We start from the raw sequence: 18,314 nt of genomic DNA, 5'->3' as shown, positions 1-18,314 counted from the left end.
TTAAAATTTGGCGATCGCGTGCTGACACACAGGCGCCATCCGAGAATGGGCATTCTGATTGTTATTTATTCTTTGGCATAACTCAGTCAATTTATTTTGTGCCTACCACATGCTGATTTAAAATTTACAATTTTGCTTTAAAAAATTATTTAATTATTAAAATTAAATGTTATTTTGTGGTGTTTTAGGCAGAGAACACGAAGAAATACCACAGAACAAAAAGATTATCAGACTAACTTCAAACAGGAAAAACATCACCATCACTTCTAACCTAACAATCATAGATAATACAAATAAACAGAGATAATTTCAACTTCAACGTGCAGTGAACCCAGTTAATCACAGTGATAAAGTAAAAGTAATAAGGTTTTGTGGTTAGTGTTTTGTAATCGTTTTATTATGATCCGATAGTAAATGTAAATGCTATTCAAACTATTTTTAAACACAGTAACGTCAAGACTGAGATTGTATTCAAGTATGTCGTCTTTAAAAGAAGCTAAAAGACTAGCAGCATATAAAGCAGTAGATGAACATGTGAAAGATGGACACATTGTTGGCGTTGGTAGTGGATCTACGGCTGTGTTTGCAGTTGATAGACTTGCAGAACGTTATCATAAAGAAAACATTAATATAAAATGCGTTCCTACCTCTTTTCAATCGAGACAATTAGTACTTCAAAATGAACTTCCCTTAGCAGATTTAGATCTTTACCCCCAATTAGATGTGTGCATTGATGGAGCTGATGAAGTTGATGCCAACATGGTTTTGATAAAAGGTGGAGGCGGTTGTTTGCTTCAAGAAAAAATTGTAGCCAGTTGTTCAAAAAAACTTGTTATTATTGCTGATTATACCAAGGATTCTGAGAAGTTGGGACAACAGTACAAAAAAGGTAATATATTTTGTGCATTTTGGAGGGAAAACAGGAAATAATAAATTTTATTATTGTTATTATTGTTTTTGTATTGCATCTTTCTTTATTCTTTATACATGTCACTAAGTTAGTGCTTCATATGTAAATGACTCAGAATGATTCTTGTATTTTGTGCCTAAATAGTAGACACAAAATAGGTGTATTTTTACAGTTTAAGAGCTAAGGATTAAATATCTGGTATTGATCATATTTTTAAAAATATCTAAGGGTCCAAGATCACAACATGAATAAATAACATACTCCAATGGTATAATTTTAATTTTTTTTTCATTAGATACCTATTTTCAAATGCAGAAATTCGCTACCAAATTTCTACAAGAGTATTGAATGTTAAGTACATTGTTTTGTCCATTTTTATGGTGTTCAAATTTTCTGTTCTCTATGTATAATCACTTGGATCATCTTACAATTTAAAATTAGATATATTTGTTTAGATATGACAGCTTTTAGTGTGTTCTAAGTATATCATTTCATTAGCTGATAATTGATAATAATTCTAGAATAATATAGATACCTTGTACTAACCACAATTTTAGAATGCAATTGAATAACTTTCAAAATTTAATATGTATGGATACATATCTTACATATTGAATTGTGTATACTAATATACCACTTAATCCCTCTTCCAACAGAAGGGTTTCTCATCAGAAATGTCAATAAATTAAAATGCATCTTTTTTACTGCAAAATTTTTTTTACTAAAGAATTTACTGTGAACCGAAAATGTATTCATGTAATATACACTGGATAACACAGAAGAAATTTCTAGAGACTGTAATATCCATTATGTGCCCAATCCACGAGAAATGAGACAAGCTCTATTGTAAAAACTACAATGACATATCCTTACCCTGTGTGGGCTAATAGGTATTTACATGGGTCATAAACAGGAGATTAGGTCACTTCACAGAGCAAATTATATGAGAATATCAGGCCAGATTTAAAACAGGATGGTCTACTACTTATTGACCAATTTTTCAATGTAGAACACATTAGCTAAAACCTAGGAACATGATGTAAATATGTACCAGATCTTCATAGATTTCAATAAGCCTATGCTAACATAATTATTGGTATACCAAGGAAATTGATAAAAAAATAGCCCCAGTTCCCCTGGGCTAGTACTTGAAATAGGGTTAAAGATGCAAATGGCGCCGGAACCTATCCAAAAGGATCCCACTAGCAATAATGTTATAATGCAATATTATTATTATTATTGATAAAAAAGTCAATAACTAACTGATAGATTCTTTCCAGATAACTAAAAGGCTAAAACCAGGAAGATGGACCTGCTCCTACTTTGTTTCACATTTGTATGGAATATATATATAATGTTTGCAAACTAAACAAATATATTGTTTAGTAAGTCTAAACATATTGTAGTGTTCACAGGCAATGTAAACTTGATGGCCTGAACTTTAAGAGATATCAACAAACTTAAATTAAAGCCCTTGTGCAAATAAGACAACAATGAACTGTGCACAATTTGATAATACATTATACAAACATTGAAATGAACAATTCACATACATGAATCTACAGATAATTAAGCATTACAGCAAGTAGGAGGAAATATGGAGAAAGATTATGCTAGCTAACAGAACATATTTTGCTTTATCACATGTATTTGGATCCAAAGATATCCATAGGGAAGTAAAGTTCAAAATGTATAAAACCATCATACAACCAATAGCCACGTATGAGCAGAACCATGGATCAGCAGAAAAAACAATAAACTTTATAACCTTATTAATGCAATATTACTTACCTTTATTATCAGGTCATCTTATAAGAATGGATAATAACAGAACACTAAGTGGAGCTATAGTGGGATGTTGGTCACTGTTAAGACCAAGAACTAGGTTGTTAGTTGGAAGTGAGCACCAATGTTAGAAAGTTGTTAATGGTGGTTAATTAGAGGAGATCAGCCAAAGAAAGAAATGCTTGCATGGGTGCGGCAAGGATTATTTTCAGGAGGTACATCTGCATCTAACCATACCATCAACCAATATAAAATATGTAACTATACATTTATAGCTATGTACTTTCTTTCTAGACAGAGGGTGCAATTGCATACCCTGCTGGCACCCATGAATGTTTGGAGACAAATTCTGAACAAAGATAGGGCCCAATGTGGCCCTGGTGCCATTGGAGGTATAGGGATCAAATATGAACATAATTATAGCTCACGAAAAATTAGTGGGTTAAATTTTGTTAAACACAATGGTCAAAGTGTTAAAGATATCCATTCCCAAATATTATTTAATCATGTTTGTATTTTTCTAATGTCATGCAAAACCTAGTCATATGCTCAAATTTGAAACATTTTTAACAAGAAAATATTATCCTCAAGGAAAATGAATAATTCATGTAGTTGGCTGTATACCATGAATCACAAATTTTTTTATTTAAAAAATCCTTTATAAAAGGTATATTAATATAAGAACTCTATCGGGCTACATCACAGAATGTTTTTGGAATGACTATGACATCATCAGTGCTATCCTAAAATAAGTATTACCACTTTATTTAAAGGAAATGTGAAAGGTAAAATTGTAACCAAGGTTATAACAAAAATTTGGTTTAATACTCACTAGATTTACATTTTTGAATCCACTAAATATAGTTAAATTAATTTTAGCATTTATTTTTTTTTTTTCATTATCATTACAAATGTTGAAAGTAGCCAGTCTATTGGTATATGCCATGTTTCATATATATTTTATTGAAGAGGTTTAGAAGAGAATGGTTTGCCTTTATCGTCGAGTAGTTTGATTATTTCGTTGATAATTTCATCTGGACCAGTTGCTTCTCTATTATTTGACAGTTGTAGATCTCTTTCCATTTTACCTAATGTTATGTTTGGACCAGTTGATATATTTTCTATTTGTATTTCTGTTCTTTCTTCATCAAATAGTTCCTCAATATATTCCCTTCACCTCTCCAGTTTGTCTTTTTCATTGACTATGATATATCCTTGTTTATCAAGTAAAATACTTGAAGTTGACCTATATGGTCCAGTTATTTCTTGTACCCCTTTTTACATATTAAATATCTCATTCTTTTAAGAAATTCATTCTTTCATTCCAAAAAATTTTGAAATTTGATTAAGAATTCTGCCTTTCCCTCTCCAAGTGCATCTTTAAATCTGGCACTGCCTGAAGAGCCATAATAAAAGCAAAACATGTGGTGTGAATAAAAAATACACTTTTTGAAAGTAAAGACATGCCTGATGAAAGCTACTCTCTATAAAGAAAATTACAGACATTCTTTTCTGTAAAGATCTTTGTGTTCTTCACACACTTACTATTATAGTTTATATTACATAATACTATTCAAGGGAATATCAAAAGTATCACTGTCAACTCCTTTAAAAGGAATCTCAACATGATGAGACAAACATTATGTCTCTAAAGACACAAATAATGTGTCTTTATATACAGATATTTATGGGCACTGGACAAGAAAGCAAGTGACCCTTGTGCTTTCCTTAGTTTAATGTTTTCTCCTGCATTTGTATTTGTATAGGAAACATTTTTATATTGCACATTTCTTTTACCATTGATTTACCAGATTTGACAAACTAAAGGCATAGCCCAACTCAAAAAAATTGGTTATATTAATTTGTTTAATTAATGTCAGAACTTGCCACCTTATAATTCAGAACTGCATTTATTTGCTATATAGTTTTAGACAATTTTCCAGTTATGTTATTTGAATAGGATTTTTATAGTTCTCCATTTATTTGGAATTTAGTGACAGGCATTCATATTACAATAATCCACATATGGAAATCCTATATTTCCTGTACACACATTACAAAAGAACCTAGTTAGATCCAGGCTTAATCGAATTATGAAATTTTATTGTATTTGGAAAGGAAGTTGCAAATTTTTTTAAGTTGAAAATAAATTTGTATCAGTAGTTACATAATATATCAGAGTTGCTGTCCTAATTTTTATAAATGTTATCATATATGTTTACACATTTGGCTTATTAAGATATACAACTAAATTTTCAAACAAATATTTTATACCGCATAAAGTAGATAAATTCTACAATAACATTATTAAGAATAAGTGATTATAAATAACTGTATATTTAGGTGTTTTTGTCTAAATTAAATATACTGGATTAATATACAAATTGTTCATTGGGGTAAACTGCTAGAAAGTTTTAAGGCAAAAGTTGCAAAAAATAAATTTTGACTATTAAAAAATTGCCATTGAATAGTTTACACCCTTACATATCTAGTAGTCGCTTTTTTTAAATTTTTACCTCATTTAAATGCACATTTTACATCAAAGTGGTATTAATTACCAGTGGCAGACCCAGAATAGGGTAATTAAAATTAAAAAATCAAAATGAAATAAATCTATTTTACAAAATGTAACAAAATGTAAATTATAAAAAGAAGATTTTTTAATAAAATTTATTATGTTCTTAATACCGATAATAAGGAAGTCTGAGATAAAAATATCAACTTTAATACAAGTTTACAATCTTCTGTTCCTAGATAGCACCAATATTCTGATATTATATTCAACAAGCTCCTCCCATACCTGCTCAATTGTATCCCATAGTTCAAGGGTCCAAGTTTGTTCTGTAGTCCGAGGTTTCTTTCATTTAATTTTTTTGTCAACCTAAGGTTTAGACTCCGAGAAGGCCACAGAAGAATATTAACATGAGTTTCTTCCAACCATTCTTGAATAATTCTACTTGTATGCACTGGACAATTGCCATGTTATAAGATGAAGCTGTTATTGGGGACTCTCTGGATCACTTATGGAAATATTATGTCCTAAAGAATATGTTTGTAATATAATCCTGTTAATTTTTTTTCTAAATGAGAACAAGCACTTGGGCCTTCAGAACTTATCCATCCCCATACATTGACTGAGAATCCTCCACTATTTCTTAAATGATGAGTATACTGTTCATCTAACCTATTATTTCTTTGCCTATAAACTCTTATTTTACCATTGCTATTATCATTGAAACACTTTTTTATCAGAAAATGCAATGTTAGACCAAAAGTTGTCTTCATGGATTATAAATTCATTACAAAATGCAACTTGTCCCCTTTTGTGATCTTTGGTCAAAAAAGGCTTCCTTGCAGCTGCACAATTATTTATCAATTCACTTGCTTTAATCCTTCTATGTGTAGTACCAATGCTGCCCAGAAACGCTAGCTTTTTTGAGTTCCAAAATAATCTAGTAACATCTCATTTTGTTGCTCTGTGGAGATATGCCCCCTTGAACCACTTAACCATGCTATCAAATAAAAATGAGCCCATCTTTGTTTGAATTTCCATATGCACATATGGCTTAAGTTCAAATCTGCAGCAGCTTGCCTTAGTGGCCAACCTTCTTCGAGTATGGCAATTACTCTTTGATTTGTTAATCATTGGAATATTCATTACCATGATCGTTAAAGGCAATAATTGTTATCAACTGTTTTTATTCGGAATAAACCATAATTGTAATTAAAAATAAATTATTTTTAACACCTTAATTCGCACCTCAGAAATCATTCTTATTTTGGTATTTTCAGTAATTTATTTGTAACATATTTAACATAACATAACATAACAATATCTTTATTTTTAGAAAATAATATACATTCCGTGAACATAAAATTATTAAAAAAAAACAGTGTCACAAACGAAAATATTATTTACTTATTCCTAACCGTTACCAAATATTTGATGTTTATACAAACTTAATTTTTCCTCCCTTTTAATAGGTTCAGGCAGTTTATTAAACAATTTGATGCAGCAATAAAGAGCGTTTTTTTCTGTTATACTTAACCTGTGTATTGGAATTTTATAATTATATAACCTGGTATTTACTATACTATTGGGCTCAAAGTTCCTAAAGAGTATTTTATTCTTATATAGAAACAGTAAGCATTCTTGAATAAATACAGCGTAAACTGTTAAAATATTATTACTCCTAAAATGCCCTCTACATGATTCCCTACTTTTTAAGTCAAACATAACTCGTGATTATTTTTTTCTGAACCAGAAATACATTATTTATGTCCCTACTGTGGCCAAAATTTATTAGACCATATCTAAATTTTGCTTCAAAATTAACATGATACACTGTTTTTAATGAGTTACTATTCATGTATTTTTTTAGAACTCTAAAGCTGTAAATCACTTTACTCAAAGACATACATAACTGGTCAACATGTTTATCCCAACATAAAAAACTGTCAATATACAATCCTAAAAATTTGGTACTGCTGCTAATATTTAAAGTGTCACTATTTACAATAATACTGTTTGGCATATCTGAATGTGCATAATTTGTCTTAAACAAAAGAAGATCTGTTTTATTTTGATTTAAAACCAACCTATTCATAGAAAACCAGTCTTTAGCTTTCTGGAACTCTAAACTAGCATTAACGCTTAGAACAGACATGTCTTTACCACTGACTAAAATGTTTGTATCATCTGCATAATTTGTTATGCTGGAAGTAGTATTAGCCACTAGACCATGAAGATCATTGATATAGATCACAAACAGTAAAGGACGAATCACACTTCCTTGTGGTACTCCAATATTGATAGTGCTTTCAGATGAGATGCCTATTTCAGTGTTTTTATGTATTTTTACTAAATGTCTCCTATTTGCCAAGTAGGACTTAAACCAGTTCAATGCTGGTCCACGTATACCATATTTCTCCAATTTATCAAATAATAGGTCATGCATTAAACAGTCATATGCCTTTGATAGGTCCAAAAAGAGACCCAAAGCCATATGACCAATCTCAGTACATTTCAAAATATCCCAGACAAATTGAAAAATCGCAGTCTGAGTTGATTTTCCCTGTTGATAACCATGCTGATTTGCACTAATAATATGACATTTTGTTAAAAATTCTGTTATCCGCCTATACATAGTCATTTCTAAGATTTTTGAAAAGGAACATAAAAGGCTAATTGGTCTATAGTTATTAATTAATTTAGGATCACCCTTTTTGTAAACAGGTGTTACTATGGCACTTTTCAGGCATTCAGGAAATACACCAGATTTTAGTGAATTATTTATGATTGTAGTGAGAGGATTCACTATCTCCTTTATACAAAGTTTAAGGATTTTAGTGGGTATTTCATCAATTCCACAACTCATTTTGTTTTTTAAATTTTTAGTTATATCCATAATTTCAGTTTCTGTCACAGGTGCGACAAACACTGAATTTATGTTACTTGCAATGTTGTCTTTATATGCAGTGTATTGTAATTGAGATAAAGTGTTATTTAAAGTAGTATTTAAGTGGATCATGTATTTATCAGCAATCTCTTGAGGACTACCCTCTACTTTTATTGAATTTACACTTTTTAATTGACCATTAATTTCACTAACAATTTGCCACATGCATTTATTTTTGTTAGCAGCTTCAGACATCCTGTTTTCATATAGCTTTGATCGTTTTGTTATTAGTTTCTTATTATATTCTTTTTTTTTACCTGTCTATAGGAATCATAGAATTTATGGTTAACTCTGCTCATTGTAAACAAGATGTCTAAACAAGTCTTACATTCTATTATCTCTGGATCATCTCTTTTATTAAGGCCTTTTTTTACGTTGCCTAGAATCTAACTTTTTAAAAGGAAAGCACTGATTGAATATATACAGAAACTGATTTAAGAAAGTATTCCATTGATCATTTACACATTTGTAACTTAAATTAAGCCAGTCATGATTATGTAATTTACTTATAAAGGTTTCAATATTATTTGTACTAAAATGTCTTCATTTCAAGAGTATTCGTTTCTGCTTCCTGAAAAGTTAATTTTTGGGCAGAATGATCAGAGATTCCAGCGTGCAAGACTTCTACTGACACATATGATTGCATATTTGTTAGTATGTTATCTATACAAGTTTTAGATGTGGCAGTTACTCTAGTGTAGTCTTCAATTACATGACAAATATTATATGAGTTAATTAACATACAAAATTTTACTTTATCTAATGTGTTATTCTTAAGATCGATATTGAAATCTCCCCCTATAATTATAATTGTGTTTTCTATCATAATTCTTCCCAGTATAATATCAAATTTGTTTAAAAAAACTGCCAGATCGCTACCTGATGGTCTGTAAACTGATGCTATAATGAGTTTGTTATTACCTATATTAGCTTCACATACAGCACACTCTATTACCCTATCTACTGATAATTCTATTGTCAAATAAACTTGTATTTTATGCCCAATAAATATAGTAGATAATAAGAAATGCTACAAAAAATAGTTCCAGAACCAACTTAGTCCCATCAAGATATATCATAGATAAATTCCCATGTTCATTCATAGACAATTCACTTCTTGTTCTAGACTAGTGAATGGTTTTCAGTTGGTACATACTCTTCTTTAATGTATATGTCATAAGTACAAGAATGCCACACATAATAAAATCTATATAAACTATATTTTAAAATGTTTTTGACCATGCAAGATTCAAGGAAAAATATAGAAGAACAATTTTACTATGTACTATCCAGGAGAAAACAAATAGAAAAAATGAGACAACCTTTATGGTGAATAGAAGAATAAAAAACACCAAGAAGTTTCTAATGAGAAAATTTCAATGGAATTCAAAGAAGACTTTATACTAAATCTAATTAAGTAGGATATTCAACAAAATTCAGCAAATCTCAGAATCTTAACGACAATCATGTGTTGGAAGATGTAGGTTCCAGTAATTGTCAATGGTATGTTGTTTGTTATGAAACTGTTGCTAAAACTGGATGAGAGGCCTTCAATCATCTGTTGTACACAATGTAATAAGCATTGTTTCAATTGTTTTTTTTTTTAATACACTGATGTACAAAAGAAACTTAGCTTTTTTAAAATTTTGCAATTTTTTTAGTTGACTTAAGTATTGAACTTTTATCAGTAACCCACTTTTCAGGCTGTGAGAATCAAACTGTTGTGTTCGTATGTACTTTGTAGATAGCGTGGTCGATGCCCTTGGATTATATAAATATATACTTGTAATTTGTAATTCACACTTTAATTTATGTCAGCCCTGTAAGTGAATGGTATGCATATTACAAGTGACAGAATGTCAGCAAATGACATTCTGTATGTTCTGTATTTGTAAGTTGGAACAGCACTTTGCAATGTTATAGAAGATATAACCACAGAATACACCACTCAACAAGAAGCGAAAGGTTTGTTGGTACCTTTGATGTTCGTAGGGCAGAAATTTCGGAGGGAGAATGACAGTTAAGCTACTTAGTACACTAAGAAAAGTAACGAGGAACTCGTTCAAAACAGTAGTAAAGTTATAGTTACACTGAGAAACAAAGTAATTATTAAAACTAATGGTTTTTAAGTAGATCTGTTTTGTATGAATTGTATTTTTTTCTGTAAAATTTAATATAACCCATATATCAATTCTGTACTGATAAGTAAAGAGGTCCTAAGTCAAAAAAATCGATTTGTTTTTTTTTAACAAACAAATTAACGTACTAAAAGTATTTTAGTACGTTAAAAAACCGATAAAAAGCGATTTTTGAGAGTTAATTTCAAAATAGAGATGAACATCAGTCAATTTCTATTACTTTTTATTGATTTTTTAATGTATTAAAATATATATGTATATACAAAATATTTATAATAGTATTATTCTTTTTTTCCTATTTAACAAAACACATACGAAACAACACTTCTCAATACGTAAATAAACTTAATTTTTTATAGGTTGACAGATAAATTTGGATTGCGAAAAATCCCTTCGTTTCGCTTGTTGTTGGGTGATGTATTCTGTGATTAAACACAAACATTGATTCAGGTATATTAGAAGCCAAAGGTAGTGTGTGTTGCTTACAGCCGTCTACTTTTAAACTGTATTAACTGTACATTAATATGAGAGACCAAAGTTGCTTTTTGTGGCAATTTGTAATGTATGAGAATCAATAGTTGATTCTTGCGCCTATAGTCATATTACACGTACATTACGTCATGCTTCTCATGACAGTCAACCTGATAACACAGTCTTATGTGATTATAATGTTTCATTTGTTTATATAATAGTTTATTAAATAAATACTTTTGTAGGTATACCGATTGAGGTATCTCCCATGGCATATGTTCCAATAAGAAGTAAAATAGAAAAAGCTTTTGGTGGTAACGTCCAACTCAGAGAAGCTGTTATGAAAGCAGGACCTGTAGTAACTGATAATGGCAATTTCATTCTAGACTGGAAAGATTTCAACCAGGATTATGACTGGAGGATGATAAATTCCGAGCTTCTGCAGATACCTGGTGTTGTAGAAACTGGTCTTTTCGTTGATATGGCAGTGATGGCATACTTTGGAATGCAAGATGGATCTGTAAAAGTAATACAAAGCCCAAGAAAAGCTGCTAATGGCACTAATGGCTTTTAGTTATAAGGTTATTTCTATATTGAGAGTTTAAGAATGGTAGTTTTAAGGGAATTAGTTGAATTCTTTCAACATTTGGATAAGTTTCAGTAAACTTAAGAACAAAAATAAACAATATTGTTTTTTAAATTAAATAAATAGATATATTCATCTAGTATGCTATGTTTTATTGTCTTCTCAAGAAACACATTGATTGTGAATTCATGATACAGGTTCTTAAGGGGTTACATAGGTCTCGTATTTTCAAAAAATTGATTAATTTTTTTATTCCATGTGAAAGTATAGTACTTCATTAGTATTTACACCAAATTTTAAGTAAATTCGAGCAATATTACCGGAGTTATACAATTTGAATACCGTGCAATCGATACGTGCGCTCTTAGTTTAAAAACTTCAAACGCGTTTTTATCGAAACTTTGTTTTTCCGTGCGGTAGGTACGATTTCTCGAGAACGAATCCACCGATTTTGCTGAAACCTTGCACAGTTTAACCCTTTAAACGCCGAATCATTAAAAACTGTAAACAAATTTCAACTATCCATAAAAAAGATGTTATTGGGATATCTTTTATAATTTTGTTTTGTGAAAAAAAAAATAAAATGCTGTTTTTGAGAAAAAAACCATGTTCCCAAAATGGGAACGTTGGCATCTATAAGTCACAACATATAACAAAGTAATGTCATTGCAGTAAAAACATATTTTATTCCATATATTATAACAAAACTAACAAAATTTAAAATAAAACTATAAATCTAATGTTACAAATAATATGTTAGCAAGGTGAGTGATATTTATCAAAACAAAAATTTTTATGTAGACGCTTTTCACATTTAGTACACTCTAAGCGTGTGTTTCTTTGGCATACAGTACATCTACCTTGTGATGTACTTTTAGAAATATGATTTATTCCATCAAATCGTATATCTCTAAGAACTGGACAAGTTGGACCACCTTTTCTTTTTCTTGAGCTTGCTCCAACTTTGATTAGCGCCATAGCAACATTTCTTCGAAAATCCAAATGAGTTATAGTACTTTCAGGATTTACGTGTTGGTAGAAACGGAATGCTGCTACCACCGCTAAATTTAAGGAGTGAGAAAATAAATTCCACCACCATTTTTTTGATCTTAATCTTGGACGATAACTAGCACACATTCTATCGCAAAGGTCGACACCACCCATTCCAAAATTGTACTTTTTGATCAAATTTGGTTGTGGAACTTCTTTTCTATTTTCAGATTTTACTCTTCTTGTCGCATTTTGGAGCGGACTGATGGAGAAATGATTGCTTGCTATTGTAACTGCAGCGTTGTCATTCCACTTGACGCAAATAACTGTACCATCGGATTTGTAATCAAATGTTCCCCGATCTTGCTTCTTTATTGTTTTTGATGATACCAATGGACATTTATTTATTCTGTTCTCACGCACAGTTCCACATGCCCGAATACCTCTATCAGCCAAGCTTGACAATAGTGAATAACTGGTGAAGAAATTGTCAAAAAATACATTATGGTTGTTGGGGTTCTCAATTACTTCTAACATTTTATTTACAACGTGGGAACCTAAAGGCATCTTTCTATCTATTGTTTTACCGCAGTATATCTCTAAATTATAGGGGAATCCATCTTGTCCGCATAACATCCATATTTTGAAACCGAATCGTATTGGTTTATTTTTTATGAACATCTTAGCCGAGTGATGCCCATGATACGGAATCATCGATTCATCTATGCTGAGATTTTCATGGAAAACTCCAAATTTTTTGAAGTTTTGTTTCAGCATATCATATAATTCTGCAACTTTTGCAACTTTATTACCAACTGGAAGGTTGGCATTATCACAAATATGAAGATAACGTTTTATAAGTCGGAACCTTTGCCGACTCATTATTTTCGAAAAAATTGGAGCCTGCATGTCATCTGCAGTAGACCAGTAATCATCCTCAGAAGGAACATGGTGATATCCGCTTATCAAAAGTAACCCCAAAAACTGACGAAGTTCTTCCTCAGAAACAGTAAAGTTGTGAATATTTTTATCTCTATGAGCGTAGAATTCGGTATTATGACGAATAAATTGAACTATTTCAGATGTAAAAAATAATGAAAAAATTTCGAACTCAGATTTGCCCAAGTGTTCATCGCCTACTCTTGGTGGTGTGGAAGCTTGAGCTTGAATTCCAACCTTCTCACTCTTTTTCCATTTACGTTGAACCGATACATTTTCTTCCTTATCTTCGTCGGAAGATTCATAAGCGTGAATTTCTACTTCACCGGGTACTTCGTCTGGTATATCAGGAATATCTAACACCTGATCGTCAATAGTATCCTCGTCGCTTTCAGTACCTTGATCAGCTGAATCAGGTGGAAGAATAACAATATCCACTGGTTCTGCGGACGTTGAAGCTTCCACATCGTCGAGTGCATGTATTAGAAATCTATGCCTTCGTATAGATGATCTAAGTGTATAAAAATATATCTAAGTATTATGCTTTTTTTTGTTGCCACCAACTTACCCATAAAAACTTTTTGGATCCAAAGATATATCCATTTTTTCACTGAAATAAAACTAAAACTCAAAATTATTATAAACACCACGTGTTTTCTTCGTCGTAACGTCGTGACGACTAATCCAAGCCGTTACAATTACGCGCGGTCATTCTCTAGGGAACCTTGAATAACAGTGTTTCGCTGTTGCCAACGTTCCCATTTTGGGAACAATGAATGCTGAACGTGATATCTTTAGAAATAAGTTACGTAAATGTGTTTTTTGTAAATATTTCCTTTATATAATTCATTTACTGTATTTCTATTCAAAAATAAATCACAGTTTGGTACATATCGACTCCCAGTAACAACTTTAGCACAAAAAAGCAAGTGATATGAATTTGGACGTCATTTTGCGCGGTTTCTAGATGAATCCCGTAAGTAAAAAAAACATTTCAGCTAACAGAAAGTAAGAATGGGACATACAGAAAGCATATTTGTTACAATATTTGAAAATATTTCAATATTTTCTGAATCCAACTTATTTTTTACTGTGTTCCCAAAATGGGAACGTTGGCGTTTAAAAGGTTAACTGTATAGTATTGTTTCGTGATTGAACGAAGGGATTTCCAATTTATCGACTCGTTCTTGTTTTATATGAAAAATATGTTTTAAAAACGAAAAGAATCGGAAAAATGGAGACGAAATAAGTTTTAGCAAAATCGGTCGATTCATTCTCGAGAAATCGTGCTTACAGCATGTAAAAACAAAGTTTCGAGAAAAACACGTTTGAAGTTTTTAAACTGAGAACGCACGTATCGACACCGCGGAATTTAAATCTCTATAACTCCGGTAATATTGCTCGAATTTACTTAAAATTTGGTGTAAATACTCTTTACTATACTTTCACATGGAATAAAAAAATAAATTGATTTTTTAAAAATACAAGACCTATGTTATCCCTTAATTTAATAATTAGACATTACCCATTAAAATGGCAACGCTGTTTAACGTGTATTGCTAGCTCAGATGCTAGAAATACACACGTAAACGTGTGTTTAGGTTTTTTCAGCACATTTAGATGAGGTGTATAATAATGTTTTAATAATTATTTTGAATATTGTCAGTTAAGGAACTTTCATGTAAAAGCATCTTAATCGAGTATCTTGACGTAAGTTGTAAAATGAAAAAGCATCATTATCAAGCATCCCTGTGATACTTCTTTTTTTTCAACCCATATTCATCCACTACTGGACATAGGTCTCACCTAAGTTTCTCCACTCAATTCCCTCATATTATTTACCTATCCATTGCTCTTAGTTCGGATATCATCTACCCATCTTTTCTGGGGCGTACGTCTATCTCTTTTTGTTTGTCTCAGTTTTCACTTTGTTACTCTGCTTCATATCTGTCGTCTAAAGTCAAAATCCGACATGTCCATAAACAAATTTTAAATAAAACCTAAAAAAATTATAGAAACTTGTGCATCAAAGTGTATTACTTTTGTTTGGCTGATTCTAAACCTAATAAAAGATGTTAGTTTCCACCGTCAATGGGGTACAGATGAAAGTGTACTACTCAAAATATATCGAGCTATAAGCCTATCCAAATTAGACTATGGTTGTATAGTTTACTTGTCCGCATCCAATAATTTATTACAATCGTTAAACTCTGTTCACAACACTGCTCTCTGAATATGCTTAGGAGCATTTCGATCCAGTCCCGCTGAAAGTATCTATTGTGAATTTGAAGAACTCCCCCTCTACCTCCGGAGGCGGCAACTACTCCTATCTTATGCTAGCAAAATTTCATCGAATCCGACTAACCCTGTATTTATTAATCTTCTGACTTCGCCAAGACCTGGACTCATAAACTCGCCCAGATGTATACTTTCAATCCCATGTATCATACAACCCTTGTGTTAAGACACAAAATTATCTCAAACACTTGCATCTATAAAATCAGAATCCCCGCCATGGTCTAGAACACCTCCTGTTATAAACACTTCCTTCTGTAAATTTAATAAACAACAAACAAATAATACCATTTTTCGACAAACTTTCAAGGATATTGTAAATACATCCCACTATGATAAGGTGCTGTATACCGATGCATCCCAAAACGCAGATGGAGTTAACTGTTCTGTCACTACAGTTGATACAGTTTTAGGACAATACCGAATATCCAAAGCTCTCGAGTTCCCTTTTGACAATCATCAAAGTGTAGCTCTGTGCACCGATTCCTTATCCGCAATTCATTCGTTAGAAAATATTTCCAATCAACATCACCTAGTGCAAAAAATACTAGAATCGATCCATGTCCACACTTCCCGATGGACTTCAATAATAATAATATGGGTGCTTTCTCATATCGGCGTCCAAGGAAATGAGATGGGTGACAGCGCTGCAAACGGAGCATCTACATCCAACTTACCCATCTACAACATACAGCTCCAAGAAGATATAAAATCAAAATTCAAAAGGAATATCCAAGGCAAGTGGCAGGAACTTTGGATCGCCATAGACACAAAGCTCAGAGAAATACAACCTAATGATAACAGCTATTTATCCCTAGCATACCTGAACAGGAAAGAGAAGATTGCAATACGAAGATTGAGGATAGGACACACGGTCATCTTTTATGTCCTCTACAGACCAACAGTTATGCTCCCACTCCAACGATATTCCTATTACCGTCAAACACATCCTCACAGAATGTCAACACTACCAGGCCACTCGCATTGCCAACAATATAACCCACAGTTTAAAAGAACTTCTGAACTGTTCAAGACTCAAGAGCCTAATAGACTTCTTAAAGACTGCACAGTTGTTTAACAAAATGTAATTTACATAATGTTGTTATTCTTTACTATTGTAAACTCTGTATCATAACTCTGTAGGTACTAATCGTATTTTAAACCTTTGCACCCGTGTCAATAACCAAAGATGTCGAGACACGTTAATTCCAAATAAAAAAAAAATATGCTCATAAATCTATTACATTGAAGTTTTTTTAATGAAATTTAAATTTGGGCATGTCTGGTTTTGCATGTTATCGCCTTGGACATGTGGTGTGACCACAAACTCTTGCTTAAAATGGCAGTAGAGATAGTGCAAACACTCCTGACCATGGAGCTGCGCGAAGGCGGAGTCAAAATTTACGTAAAGGCAGAAATGTTCTATTGTAAGTGGAATTATACTAACCAAACTGAAACGTTCTACCTTTCACGTTACATAGTACAGTACATTTGGCATGGAAGTGGGGACTAAACCAAATTTCGTCTACTGCGCTGTGGTCAGGAGTGTTTGCATTATCTCTAATCGGAAAAACTGTTGATTAACTAAATTTTTGATATTTTTTATTAAACAAAAATACATGTGGTCATGGGCATACACAAATAATATGGAAAAATACAATATATTTAAATATCGAAGTGTAAGTGTTCTTCCAAACAGAATATTTCAGTTTTCTTGACGTAGGTACTGTAGGATTTTCATCAAAGGCGTTCTTCAATAAGGATAATGTTTCGTCTTTTTTCTAAGAGTCTCCGTAGTGCTTTTAAATCAGTTTACTTGTACTGTTTTTTTATTTGGTTTTAATGGTAAACCTATCTTTACAGCTGCAAGTTCCATACGCAGTTTTTGTCCCCATCTTAGCAAAGATTTATTGGTACCGCGATTGTTTTTATAGAAACTCTCCCATCTAACTTCAATGCAATTTGGAGTTTTCGAAATTATTACGCGCTTTGACATTTTTAATTGATCCCATTGAGCTGGTGACTTTAAAACAATCTGAACGTTATTTTTCCAGCCAAGAAGTGGGATGTCGACCCTCCAACCTTAGACTTTGCTCCAATTTTTGATTATTTTAATATACTGTTCAGGACAAGTGTTTTTTTAATAGTTTTTTTAATTTGACCAAAAAGTATGTCTGGTGGAATGTATGAATGTCCTACAACTGGAAAAATTACATCCCAGAAAAGGCTAACGATTTTTGCATTGTTACTAAATTCAAATGTGAACGTGTGGTATAGATCTGACGCGATTTCATTGGACCCCCTTAATGATCCAGCTCTACTAATTACGTACGATCTAACTATAGATCGATTAAATATTTCCTTGGAGCTTACTTCAACTATCGCAAAATGGTAGAAATTTAGGTAGTTGTATAATAAGGTAGGCTGCTTGGTCTGCCATTTTTGGGACTACTAAATCTTTTTGGCAATCAAAGCTGAATGTCATACGTCAGGATAATCTTGGTTTCCTCTAAGAAGCTCATAAAAACACTTAACTCGACTTTTATATAAACGCTGATAAATATTTTTTTGTGCCAGCATTTCACTTTTTTTTAGTTTGTCTTTAAACTACAGACATGTGAAACATAAATTGGAGTACCAAAGCCAACAGTAAATTGTCGCGTAAAAAAGTATATGAAACATGATTCCTTAACTTGCAGGTTTCTACTTACAATGATATTAACATTTTCCAGAGTTTTCGT

The 18,314-nt window shown here is 31.8% G+C and overlaps 1 protein-coding gene across 1 annotated transcript; it reads left to right on the top strand.

Moving 5' to 3' along the window:
• Positions 1-269: 269 nt before the first annotated feature.
• Rpi (Ribose-5-phosphate isomerase) lies at positions 270-11,489 on the top strand. The gene is made up of 2 exons (XM_072530089.1): positions 270-889; positions 11,009-11,489. Exons 1-2 carry the CDS (start codon positions 421-423, stop codon positions 11,335-11,337), a joined length of 798 nt encoding a protein of 265 aa, XP_072386190.1. The 5' UTR covers positions 270-420; the 3' UTR covers positions 11,338-11,489.
• Positions 11,490-18,314: the final 6,825 nt, after the last annotated feature.

This window comes from Diabrotica undecimpunctata, chromosome 4 (assembly GCF_040954645.1).
Source record: "Diabrotica undecimpunctata isolate CICGRU chromosome 4, icDiaUnde3, whole genome shotgun sequence".
In the NCBI taxonomy this organism is placed as follows: domain Eukaryota; kingdom Metazoa; phylum Arthropoda; class Insecta; order Coleoptera; family Chrysomelidae; genus Diabrotica; species Diabrotica undecimpunctata.
The sequence above is the reverse complement of the archived record's forward strand: the minus strand, read 5'-3'. Positions and strand labels throughout refer to the sequence as shown.